This window comes from Haliotis asinina, chromosome 15 (assembly GCF_037392515.1).
Source record: "Haliotis asinina isolate JCU_RB_2024 chromosome 15, JCU_Hal_asi_v2, whole genome shotgun sequence".
Classification (NCBI taxonomy): domain Eukaryota; kingdom Metazoa; phylum Mollusca; class Gastropoda; order Lepetellida; family Haliotidae; genus Haliotis; species Haliotis asinina.
The window spans coordinates 2,712,188-2,726,446 of NC_090294.1; the positions used below are offsets into that span (position 1 = coordinate 2,712,188).

Here is a 14,259-nt window from a genome sequence, read left to right on the forward strand (position 1 = left end):
AGGGTGTTTCAGGAGAGAGAGATGGGATATAATGTGGATGGAGAGACTTTATGGAACAGTGATGACCCTGTCAGATAGGTGCCTAACAGAGGGGCAGAGGCCCGAGGGATTTCCCAACCCAAATGGTTTTCTCTAGCATATATACCATCAATGATGGATAATTACAATGCAGATGATGATTATGGAGCAGTGATGACAATGTCAGGTGTTATGTGAGGGTCTAGATGGAGGTGTGTCCCTGTCAGGTGTTATGTGAAGGTCTAGTTGGAAGGGTGCCCTTGTGAGATAGGTGTTAAGTGAGGATCTAGACGGAGGTGTGTCCCTGTCAGGTGTTATGTGAAGGTCTAGTTGGAGGGTGCCCTTGTGAGATAGGTGTTAAGTGAGGATCTAGACGGAGGTGTGTCCCTGTCAGGTGTTATGTGAGGGTCTAGTTGGAAGGGTGCCCTTGTGAGATAGGTGTTAAGTGAGGATCTAGACGGAGGTGTGTCCCTGTCAGGTGTTATGTGAAGGTCTAGTTGGAAGGGTGCCCTTGTGAGATAGGTGTTAAGTGAGGATCTAGACGGAGGTGTGTCCCTGTCAGGTGTTATGTGAAGGTCTAGTTGGAAGGGTGCCCTTGTGAGATAGGTGTTAAGTGAGGATCTAGACGGAGGTGTGTCCCTGTCAGGTGTTATGTGAAGGTCTAGTTGGAAGGGTGCCCTTGTGAGATTGGTGTTAAGTGAGGATCTAGACGGAGGTGTGTCCCTGTCAGGTGTTATGTGAAGGTCTAGTTGGAAGGGTGCCCTTGTGAGATAGGTGTTATGTGAGGATCTAGACGGAGGTGTGTCCCTGTCAGGTGTTATGTGAAGGTCTAGTTGGAAGGGTGCCCTTGTGAGATTGGTGTTAAGTGAGGATCTAGACGGAGGTGTGTCCCTGTCAGGTGTTATGTGAAGGTCTAGTTGGAAGGGTGCCCTTGTGAGATTGGTGTTAAGTGAGGATCTAGACGGAGGTGTGTCCCTGTCAGGTGTTATGTGAAGGTCTAGTTGGAAGGGTGCCCTTGTGAGATTGGTGTTAAGTGAGGATCTAGACGGAGGTGTGTCCCTGTCAGGTGTTATGTGAAGGTCTAGTTGGAAGGGTGCCCTTGTGAGATTGGTGTTAAGTGAGGATCTAGACGGAGGTGTGTCCCTGTCAGGTGTTATGTGAAGGTCTAGTTGGAAGGGTGCCCTTGTGAGATCGGTGTTAAGTGAGGATCTAGACGGAGGTGTGTCCCTGTCAGGTGTTATGTGAAAGTCTAGTTGGAGGGTGCCCTTGTGAGATCGGTGTTAAGTGAGGATCTAGACGGAGGTGTGTCCCTGTCAGGTGTTATGTGAAGGTCTAGTTGGAAGGGTGCCCTTGTGAGATTGGTGTTAAGTGAGGATCTAGACGGAGGTGTGTCCCTGTCAGGTGTTATGTGAAAGTCTAGTTGGAGGGTGCCCTTGTGAGATAGGTGTTATGTGAGGGTCTAGATGGAGGTGTGTCCCTGTCAGATAGGTGTCATATGAAGGTCCAGTTGGAGGAGTGACCCTGTCGATGGTATCATGTGAGGGTCTAGATGGAGGTGTGTCCTTGTCAGATAGGTGTTATGTGAGGGTCTAGATGGCGGGGTGTCCCTGTCAGATAGGTGTTATGTGAGGGTCTAGATGGTGGGGTGTCCCTGTCAGATAGGTGTTATGTGAGGGTCTAGATGGCGGGGTGTCCCTGTCAGATAGGTGTTATGGGAGAGAGAGAGAGAGATTGATGATAACATGGACAATGATTGATGCTGCATGTAGGATTTGATGAACTAGTCCATATCACACCCAACATTGTCATCTTTATGTTCCAGGGGTACAGTTGGTTACACTTCCATAATTTAGTTGAAAAATATCCATCCCAAAGTTATTTCAATCCCATAAACACCAGCTAATGTTGCTGTTCCTCCCACATAGTTGCCTTTACCATAAGATATTACCGTAATGAATGTTCATAGGTCTACAGATCATTGTGACATGTTTACAATGGCAGCAAAATCACATTACATCACCAGTTGTTGCTTGTACAGGACGTTTTACACTCATGATACTGGTAATGGAAAAATGTAAGTTTGAAGAATACTTTGGGATGAAAATCTCTTGTCTTTTGATGTATTTTCCTAAATGAAAGCTTATTCCTCTTTGGCAAACCTTAGACTTTTATGGATATATCTGATATCAAAAGATCAAAATATATGTTTGAAGTATTTCCTATTATCTATCATATAATGTGTCAGGGTGTGATGAATATATATAAAAAACATTCATAAGGAACAAAGCCCCCTTTTGGACATACCCTTCCCTTACCATGAAGACAGAAGAGAAATGTTACCAACTGATCCAGCTCAATCAGAATACATTCAGCTTTTCAACCGTCAGTTTCTGGAAATAATAAAGTAGATTGGTATGTGACAAATGAGATGTTCCTACTCTCTAGAGTATACAATGAAACATGTTGATAAAAATGTAGATTTGAGATCATTATTCTTTCTGATTTCAATTCCTGATTTTGATGGTATTTGCTCTGTGCATGTTGTTAGTGTTGGAATCATGAGATCCTACTGTCTAGGGAAATGGGTGTAGTGCTATAAAGAATATATAAAGAGATGAAATGAGCTTTATCGGAGTAGGAGACACACCAGGGAATTCACAATTGTGTCATTTCGAATAATATAATGGCTGTAGAATCCCAGTTCAAATTCATCCCGTTGATGATGCCAAGGTATGGATGATTGCCCCTGCTAGTGCATACCATCTGACAGTGTTCCTGGTGATGACTGGTGAAGACTGATGGCCCTTATCTGAGTCTTACAGATAATCCATCAGTTAGGCAATGTGTTGTGTCATCTGAAATATTGCAAACCTTTTTCTACTTCTAGCAGATTGAAGCTTTGAGTGAGGAAGGAAGGGAGTGAGTAGTGTTGGGATTTTTGAATGAGTGACTGGATGAGTGATCGGATTAGTGAGTGTTTGGATTTTTCAGAGTGAGTTATTGAGTGAGTGAGTGGGTGAAAGGGAGGGTGGGGTGGAATGAATGAGTAATGTTTGGATTTTTGAATGAGTGACTGGATGAGTAAGTGATTGGATGAGTGCATGAGTGTTGGGACGTTTCAGAGTGAGTGAGTAAGTGAGATGTATAAGTGAATGAGTGTGAGTGAGTTAGTGAAAGAAAGTGATAGAGTGAGATAGTAATTAAATGGGTGCAATGATGGAATTGTGCCTAGGTTCGGGAGTTGGTATGAGTGAAAGAGAGACTGAGTTGGTAAATGGGAGAATTAGGGTTGGGTGAGTGAAGAGGTGAACATGAATGTTTTTCCACATTGTTCAACATCAGGAAGATTGAATCTTGAGATGAATCTTTCTACACTCACAGATGATAGTTGGTAGTTGGTATTTATTGGTAGTTGTCAAATATATTATGTACTTCATCAAGTACAGTTACGGAACTATCATATTTTTTTACAAAGAAATACTGATGAAATAAACAAATCTAGGTTGCGCTCACACATCGCCCCTTTAACAGTTTCAGATGGAAATCATATAATTATTAGCACTTTGAAACAGAAATTTAATTCATGTTGATTCTCGTGTCTCCACAACTGAATAACAGTATGTTCAATATTTTTGCTCATAGAGCAAGCACTTGACACGTCAGAAAATGGGACAAAGCTGTGTTTCTGTGGTCTATGAAGCCTGCCAAGATGACAATGTATTTGTTTTGATGGACATGCTGGGCACTCCTCTGAACATGTCAGTGCATCCTTTGAGATCTAATTATGCCAACTAGTCTTTTGAACACAGATGTAGGTAATCTCAGTCCTGTTCAGGAATCATGTTCTTATAGTTTCCAATTTCCGTGCACATGTTCAGTTTGTTTGAGTGACAATGTGGTTTGACAGACTTCCGGAACTTTTCAGTAGGTTCGGAAATAATTTCTAGCTAGGCCATCATGAATCAACTGTTCCAATGGCACTCTACAGCAAAGGAATTTGAACTCAGGGACCAGATGAGTAACTGATGTGTATTTGGACCTTCCCTTCTGTGTGCCAGGATCTGCTGTCACTCACTCAGTCACTCACTGCAGACAATGGCATAAAATGGAGCACCTAAGAAACACAAACAAATGCCACACCTTGTTTGTTGCAGGTACCCAAAAGGCTGCCAATCACTTGACCTCCATCCATACACAGTTAAACAGTATTACTAATGGTGAAGGAGGGCAGCTAGAAAAGAACTTGAGGAGTCTTCTTTTCAAAATTAACAGTGCTCGGCAAGACTCATCCTGTACAGGATGTGATGGATCCTGCAGCGGCTGCAAGAACATTGTTCCCCAAGATATTGCCTATCAAACTGATTTCACCAAGGTAAATAATTTATCTTTCTACACAGACAAATACCACAAGCAATGTTAACCCAAAGTGAACCTGTTATGTCATTCCAGGGTTTGCACAAGTTCAGGTATCTCTTAATTCAAAAATACTTAAATTGTTGTAAACCTAACCAACTAATTATTTCATTCAGGATGCCATTTTATGTCTGCCTTTGACTAAGTACTTCATATGCCTGAAGTCTGCTATGGAGAAATGTTTTGGTCAAGCTCTCTCAGATGAGTCTACATGGGGCGACTGAAATCTTCTGTTTTTGATGACAAGGAACAACTGAAGCTAGCAAACTCTAATCTAATCTCCAAATTATTGTCAGTACACCATACCAACTTGTATAAATAAACAAGATGGCTGCTGTGTAATGGTTTCTTCCTCTTCAGCTTCCAAGTATCAGCACCAATGTCCAGCAGCTCAACAATCTTGCCCAAAACCCCATGAACAGCACTATGCAAAATGTAAGTGGATTTGATCTACTTTTACTTCACGACATGTGAATTTGTTCTGTGTTTACTTCACAACTTGTGAATCTGTTCTATGTTTACTTCACAACTTGTGAATCTGTTCTGTGTTTACTTCACAACTTGTGAATCTGTTCTATGTTTACTTCACAACTTGTGAATCTGTTCTATGTTTACTTCACAACTTGTGAATCTGTTCTATGTTTACTTCACAACTTGTGAATCTGTTCTATGTTTACTTCACAACTTGTGAATCTGTTCTGTGTTTACTTCACAACTTGTGAATCTGTTCTATGTTTACTTCACAACTTGTGAATCTGTTCTATGTTTACTTCACAACTTGTGAATCTGTTCTATGTTTACTTCACAACATGTGAATTTGTTCTGTGTTTACTTCACAACATGTGAATCTGTTCTATGTTTACTTCACAACTTGTGAATCTGTTCTATATAGAAACAGTGTGTTCCGTCTCTACAGAAACAAATTGTGTTGTTGCATGAAAACTCATGATGCAATTGGGCACCACCACTTCCAGTTCAGTACGAGTAAGCTCGTCACTTGAGCAGGTTGTCATTTGACAGGTGAAATAGGTAACGGGTGTTTATGATGTATATTGTAAGTGACTTACTGCATCCCCATTTATTTTTGCTTGAGCATATTGTCAATTTCTTAAATTTCATTGTCGCATGTAAGAAACTGTATGAAACATTATATATTTATCTGCTGTTCCAATACATTATGATTCAGGCATGAGAAACCTACAAAGTCAGATAAATTATTCCTTTTTATCCCCCCGGCATGTAATGAGAGGGAATATGGTCAACACCTCGTCTGTCCGTCTGTCCGTCCGTCTGTCCGTAATCATTTTGCTTTGTCCGTAATCATTTTCTGTAAAACTTGGTAGATGTATCAGTCAGAACCCAAAGTGGTGCCTTTTGCTATTTACAGATTTTTGTGATTTATTATTTTCTTGGTTTCCATGGAAACGTTTCAGACATGGTCTCAAAAGTGAGAGGTGTGTTTCGTTTCCGGAGCAGAACTCAAAAACTGTTCAATATTTTTCTGCAAAACTTGGTAGATATATCAGTCAGAACCTGAAGTGGTGCCTTTTGCTATTTACAGGTTTTTGTGATTTATCATTTTCTTGGTTTCCATGGACACGTTTCGGACTTAGTCGCAAAATGGAGGGATGGGCTTCCTTTCCGGAGCAGAAATCAAAAACCATTCAATATTTTTCTGCAATACTTGGTATATATATCAATCTGAACCTATAGTGGTGCCTTTTGGTATTTACAGGTTTTTGTGATTTATTATTTTCGTGGTCTCCATGGAAACGTTTTGGACATAGTCTCAAAAGTGAGAGGTGTGTTTTGTTTCTGGAGCAGAACTAAAATACTCCTAAACATTTGTCAGTAAAACCTGGTAAATATGTGTGGCAGACCCCAAAGTGGTGCCATTTGCTATTTATAGGCTATTGTGATATATCATTTTCTTGGTTTCCATGGAAATGTTTCGGACTTAGTCTCAAAATGGAGGTAGGGGCTTTGTTTCCGGAGCATATCTCTAAACCCATTCAGTATTTTTCTGCAAAACTTGGTAGATATATCAATCAGAATCTATAGTGGTGCCTTTTGCTATGTACAGCATCTTGTGATTTATTATTTTCTTGATTTCCATGAAAACGTTTTGGACTTAGTGTGAAAAGTGAGAGGTGTGTTTCATTTCCAGAGCAGACCTCAAAAACTTCTTAATATCTGTCAGTAAAACGTGGCAGATATGTGTGGCAGACCTCAAAGTGGTGCCTTTTGGTTTTTAAAGGCTGTTGTGATGTATTATGTTCTTGGTTTCCATGGAAACGTTTTGGTCTCAAAATGGAGGGATGGGCTTCTTCCCAGAGCACAACTCGAAGATCATTTCATATCTTTCAACAGATCTTGGCAGATATATGAGACAGGTCTTAAAATTGTGACTTTGCTGGTTACAGATATATGGCATTTATAACTTTCATGAATTCCATGGAAACAATTCAAACTTAGTCTAAAAAAACAGTGAGTTTCTGTGAGATGATTTGTCCTTTCAATCATGTGGGGGCCGGGGGGATATGTCATCTTCTGATGAATCTTGTAATTAATTACTTTAAAATTGTATATTGTAAACTGTATCTGGCAAATGATAGATGTACTACACGTTATTGTGCAGTATCAAATGATATACACTTTCGCAAGTTTACAATGTTATACCTACCACCTCAAACAATCATATGCCAAATGTTGTGATGAATAGTTATATTGTCATTTCAACCCCCTCAGAGGTAATTGCTGTGTGAAACTGACTCACTCACCCATTACTCACATCACTGTGATAACATTGACCTTCCTGGGCAGAATTCATCACATTAAATACAGTTCTGCCATTTTCTGATGCCTGATATTTCAACTTGATCACTGGCACCAGTCCATCAAGGTATTGTGTGAGAATATCATGTTGTCTTTATTGATTCTGGCGGTCAGCAAATGGACAGTGGACATAGCCGCCTACTAGAAATGGCCCCAGTTTCCTGTATCAGATAACAACCAAATGTATATGTTTGCCAACTGAGGTGTCAAATTGATAGGAAGGGGTTTCAAGTGTGACACTTAATAATAGCTAGCAACAGAATGAATTGCTAAATTGAATTAGTGCTAATTGATAAGTGTGGCAGTATGGAATGTATCAGCTGATGTTTCTCATGATGGCATCTGGGTATTTATCCAATTGCATCTATCTGTTATGTTGATGCAAGTGCTCCTGGTTGAACATGATACAATATGACATGATGATGCTATGTGACACAATGATACATGATACTATGTGACATAATGATACATGATACTATGTGACACAATGATACATGATAATATGTGACATAATGATACATGATACTATGTGACATGATGATACATGATACTATGTGACATGATGATACATGATACTATGTGACATAATGATACATGATACTATGTGACATAATGATACATGATACTATGTGACATGATGATACATGATACTGTGTGACATAATGATACATGATGCTATGTGACATGAGGATACTGTGTGACATTATGATACAAGATGACGCTGCATGACATAGTGATACATGATACTATTTGACATGATAATATATGAATCTATGTGGCATGATGATACATGATACTATGTGACATGATAATACATGGTACTGTGTGACATGAAGATACTGTGTGACATGAAGATACTGTGTGACATGATGATACAAGATGACGCTGCATGACATAGTGATACATGATACTATGTGAGATGATGATACATGATACTATGTGAGATGAGGATACATGATACTATGTGACATGATAATACATGGTACTGTGTGACATGAAACAGGATACTATGTGACATGATGATACATGATACTATGTGAGATGAGGATACATGATACTATGTGACATGATGATACATGATACTATGTGACATGATGATACATGATACTATGTGACATAGTGATACATGATACTATTTGACATGATAATATATGAATCTATGTGGCATGATGATACATGATACTATGTGACATGATAATACATGGTACTGTGTGACATGAAACAGGATACTGTGTGACATGATAATACATGATACTATGTGACATGATGATACATGATACTATGTGACATGATAATACATGGTACTGTGTGACATGAAACAGGATACTGTGTGACATGATAATACATGATACTATGTGACATGATGATACATGATACTATGTGACATGATAAGACATGGTACTGTGTGACATGAAACAGGATACTGTGTGACATGATAATACATGATACTTTGTGACATGATAATACATGGTACTATGTGACATAATGATACATGATACTGTGTGACATGATGATACATGATACTATGTGACATGAGGATACATGATACTATGTGACATGATGATACATGATAGAATGTGACATGAAGATACTATGTGACATTATGATACAAGATGACGCTGCATGACATAGTGATACATGATACTATTTGACATGATAATATGTGAATCTATGTGGCATGATGATACATGATACTATGTGACATGATAATACATGGTACTGTGTGACATGAAACAGGATACTATGTGACATGATGATACATGATACTATGTGAGATGAGGATACATGATACTATGTGACATGATAATACATGGTACTGTGTGACATAATGATACATGATACTGTGTGACATGATGATACATGATACTATGTGACATGATAATACATGATACTATGTGACATGATAATACATGATACTATGTGACATGATGATACATGATAGAATGTGACATGATAATACATGATACTATGTGACATGATGATACATGATAGAATGTGACATGAAGATACTATGTGACATTATGATACAAGATGACGCTGCATGACATAGTGATACATGATACTATTTGACATGATAATATATGAATCTATGTGGCATGATGATACATGATACTATGTGACATGATGATACATGGTACTGTGTGACATGATACATGATGCTATGTGACATGATGATACATGATACTATGTGACATGATGATACATGATACTATGTGAGATGAGGATACATGATACTATGTGACATGATAATACATGGTACTGTGTGACATGAAACAGGATACTATGTGACATGAAACAGGATACTATGTGACATGATGATACATGATACTATGTGACATGATGATACATGATACTATGTGACATGATGATACATGATACTTTGTGACATGATGATACATGATACTATGTGACATGAAACAGGATACTATGTGACATGATGATACATGATACTATGTGACATGATGATACATGATACTATGTGACATGATAATACATGATACTATGTGACATGATAATACATGATACTATGTGACATGATAATACATGATACTATGTGACATGAAACAGGATACTATGTGACATGATAATACATGATACTATGTGACATGATGATACATGATACTATGTGACATGATGATACATGATACTATGTGACATGAAACAGGATACTATGTGACATGATGATACATGATACTATGTGACATGATGATACATGATACTTTGTGACATGATAATACATGGTACTATGTGACATGAAACAGGATACTATGTGACATGATGATACATGATACTATGTGACATGATGATACATGATACTATGTGACATGATGACACATGATACTATGTGACATGATGATACATGATACTTTGTGACATGATGATACATGATACTATGTGACATGATGATACATGATACTATGTGACATAGTGATACATGATACTATGTGACATGATAATACATGATACTATGTGACATGATAATACATGATACTATGTGACATGAAAATAGATGGTACTATGTGACATGAAACAGGATACTATGTGACATGATGATACATGATACTATGTGACATGATGATACATGATACTATGTGACATGATGATACATGATACTATGTGACATGATGATACATGATACTATGTGACATGATAATACATGGTACTGTGTGACATGAAACAGGATACTGTGTGACATGATAATACATGATACTCTGTGACATGATAATACATGGTACTATGTGACATAATGATACATGATACTGTGTGACATGATGATACATGATACTATGTGACATGATGATACATGATACTATGTGACATGATGATACTGTGTGACATTATGATACAAGATGACGCTGCATGACATAGTGATACATGATACTATTTGACATGATAATATATGAATCTATGTGGCATGATGATACATGATACTATGTGACATGATAATACATGGTACTGTGTGACATGAAACAGGATACTATGTGACATGATGATACATGATACTATGTGAGATGAGGATACATGATACTATGTGACATGATAATACATGATACTCTGTGACATGATAATACATGGTACTATGTGACATAATGATACATGATACTGTGTGACATGATGATACATGATACTATGTGACATGATGATACATGATACTATGTGACATGATAATACATGGTACTGCGTGACATGAAACAGGATACTATGTGACATGATGATACATGATACTTTGTGACATGATGATACATGATACTATGTGACATGAAACAGGATACTATGTGACATGAAACAGGATACTATGTGACATGATGATACATGATACTATGTGACATGATAATACATGATACTATGTGACATGATAATACATGATACTATGTGACATGATAATACATGATACTATGTGACATGAAACAGGATACTATGTGACATGATAATACATGATACTATGTGACATGATGATACATGATACTATGTGACATGATGATACATGATACTATGTGACATGAAACAGGATACTATGTGACATGATGATACATGATACTATGTGACATGATGATACATGATACTTTGTGACATGATAATACATGGTACTATGTGACATGAAACAGGATACTATGTGACATGATGATACATGATACTATGTGACATGATGATACATGATACTATGTGACATGATGATACATGATACTATGTGACATGATGATGCATGATACTTTGTGACATGATAATACATGATACTATGTGACATGATGATACATGATACTATGTGACATGATGATACATGGTACTATGTGACATGAAACAGGATACTATGTGACATGATGATACATGATACTATGTGACATGATGATACATGATACTATGTGACATGATGATACATGATACTATGTGACATGATAATACATGATACTATGTGACATGAAACAGGATACTATGTGACATGATGATACATGATACTATGTGACATGATAATACATGATACTATGTGACATGATAATACATGATACTATGTGACATGAAACAGGATACTATGTGACATGATGATACATGATACTATGTGACATGATAATACATGATACTATGTGACATGATAATACATGATACTATGTGACATGAAACAGGATACTATGTGACATGATGATACATGATACTATGTGACATGATGATACATGATACTATGTGACATGATGATACATGATACTATGTGACATGAAACAGGATACTATGTGACATGATGATACATGATACTATGTGACATGATGATACATGATACTTTGTGACATGATGATACATGATACTATGTGACATGAAACAGGATACTATGTGACATGATGATACATGATACTATGTGACATGATGATACATGATACTATGTGACATGATGATACATGATACTATGTGACATGAAACAGGATACTATGTGACATGATGATACATGATACTATGTGACATGATAATACATGATACTATGTGACATGATAATACATGATACTATGTGACATGAAACAGGATACTATGTGACATGATAATACATGATACTATGTGACATGATGATACATGATACTATGTGACATGATGATACATGATACTATGTGACATGAAACAGGATACTATGTGACATGATGATACATGATACTATGTGACATGATGATACATGATACTTTGTGACATGATGATACATGATACTATGTGACATGAAACAGGATACTATGTGACATGATGATACATGATACTATGTGACATGATGATACATGATACTATGTGACATGAGGATACATGATACTATGTGACATAATGATACATGATACTTTGTGACATGAGGATACATGATACTATGTGACATGATGATACATGATACTATGTGACATAATGATACATGATACTGTGTGACATGATGATACATGATACTATGTGACATGAAACAGGATACTATGTGACATGATGATACATGATACTATGTGACATAATGATACATGATACTGTGTGACATGATGATACATGATACTATGTGACATAATGATACATGATACTGTGTGACATGATGATACATGATACTATGTGACATAATGATACATGATACTGTGTGACATAATGATACATGATACTGTGTGACATGATGATACATGATACTGTGTGACATGATAATACATGATACTATGTGACATGAAACAGGATACTATGTGACATGAAACAGGATACTATGTGACATGATGATACATGATACTATGTGACATGATAATACATGATACTATGTGACATGATAATACATGATACTATGTGACATGATAATACATGATACTATGTGACATGAAACAGGATACTATGTGACATGATAATACATGATACTATGTGACATGATGATACATGATACTATGTGACATGATGATACATGATACTATGTGACATGAAACAGGATACTATGTGACATGATGATACATGATACTATGTGACATGATGATACATGATACTATGTGACATGATGATACATGATACTATGTGACATGATAATACATGATACTATGTGACATGAAAATAGATGGTACTATGTGACATGAAACAGGATACTATGTGACATGATGATACATGATACTATGTGACATGATGATACATGATACTATGTGACATGATGATGCATGATACTATGTGACATGAAACAGGATACTATGTGACATGATGATACATGATACTATGTGACATGATGATACATGATACTATGTGACATGATAATACATGGTACTGTGTGACATGAAACAGGATACTGTGTGACATGATAATACATGATACTCTGTGACATGATAATACATGGTACTATGTGACATAATGATACATGATACTGTGTGACATGATGATACATGATACTATGTGACATGATGATACATGATACTATGTGACATGATAATACATGGTACTGTGTGACATGATGATACATGATACTATGTGACATGATAATACATGATACTATGTGACATGATAATACATGATACTATGTGACATGAAACAGGATACTATGTGACATGATAATACATGATACTATGTGACATGATGATACATGATACTATGTGACATGATGATACATGATACTATGTGACATGAAACAGGATACTATGTGACATGATGATACATGATACTATGTGACATGATGATACATGATACTATGTGACATGATGATACATGATACTATGTGACATGATAATACATGATACTATGTGACATGAAAATAGATGGTACTATGTGACATGAAACAGGATACTATGTGACATGATGATACATGATACTATGTGACATGATGATACATGATACTATGTGACATGATGATGCATGATACTATGTGACATGAAACAGGATACTATGTGACATGATAATACATGATACTATGTGACATGATGATACATGATACTATGTGACATGATAATACATGGTACTGTGTGACATGAAACAGGATACTGTGTGACATGATAATACATGATACTCTGTGACATGATAATACATGGTACT

The 14,259-nt window shown here is 36.8% G+C and overlaps 1 protein-coding gene across 1 annotated transcript in view; it reads left to right on the forward strand.

The window, feature by feature from the left end:
• Positions 1-14,259, forward strand: part of LOC137266075 (prominin-1-like) — a 120,941-nt gene that overhangs the window by 64,502 nt on the left and 42,180 nt on the right. Inside the window, exons 8-9 of the mRNA XM_067801576.1 lie at positions 4,173-4,390; positions 4,792-4,866. Of these exons, the coding sequence (XP_067657677.1) occupies positions 4,173-4,390; positions 4,792-4,866 (293 nt within the window). The remainder of the gene's footprint in view (positions 1-4,172; positions 4,391-4,791; positions 4,867-14,259) is intronic.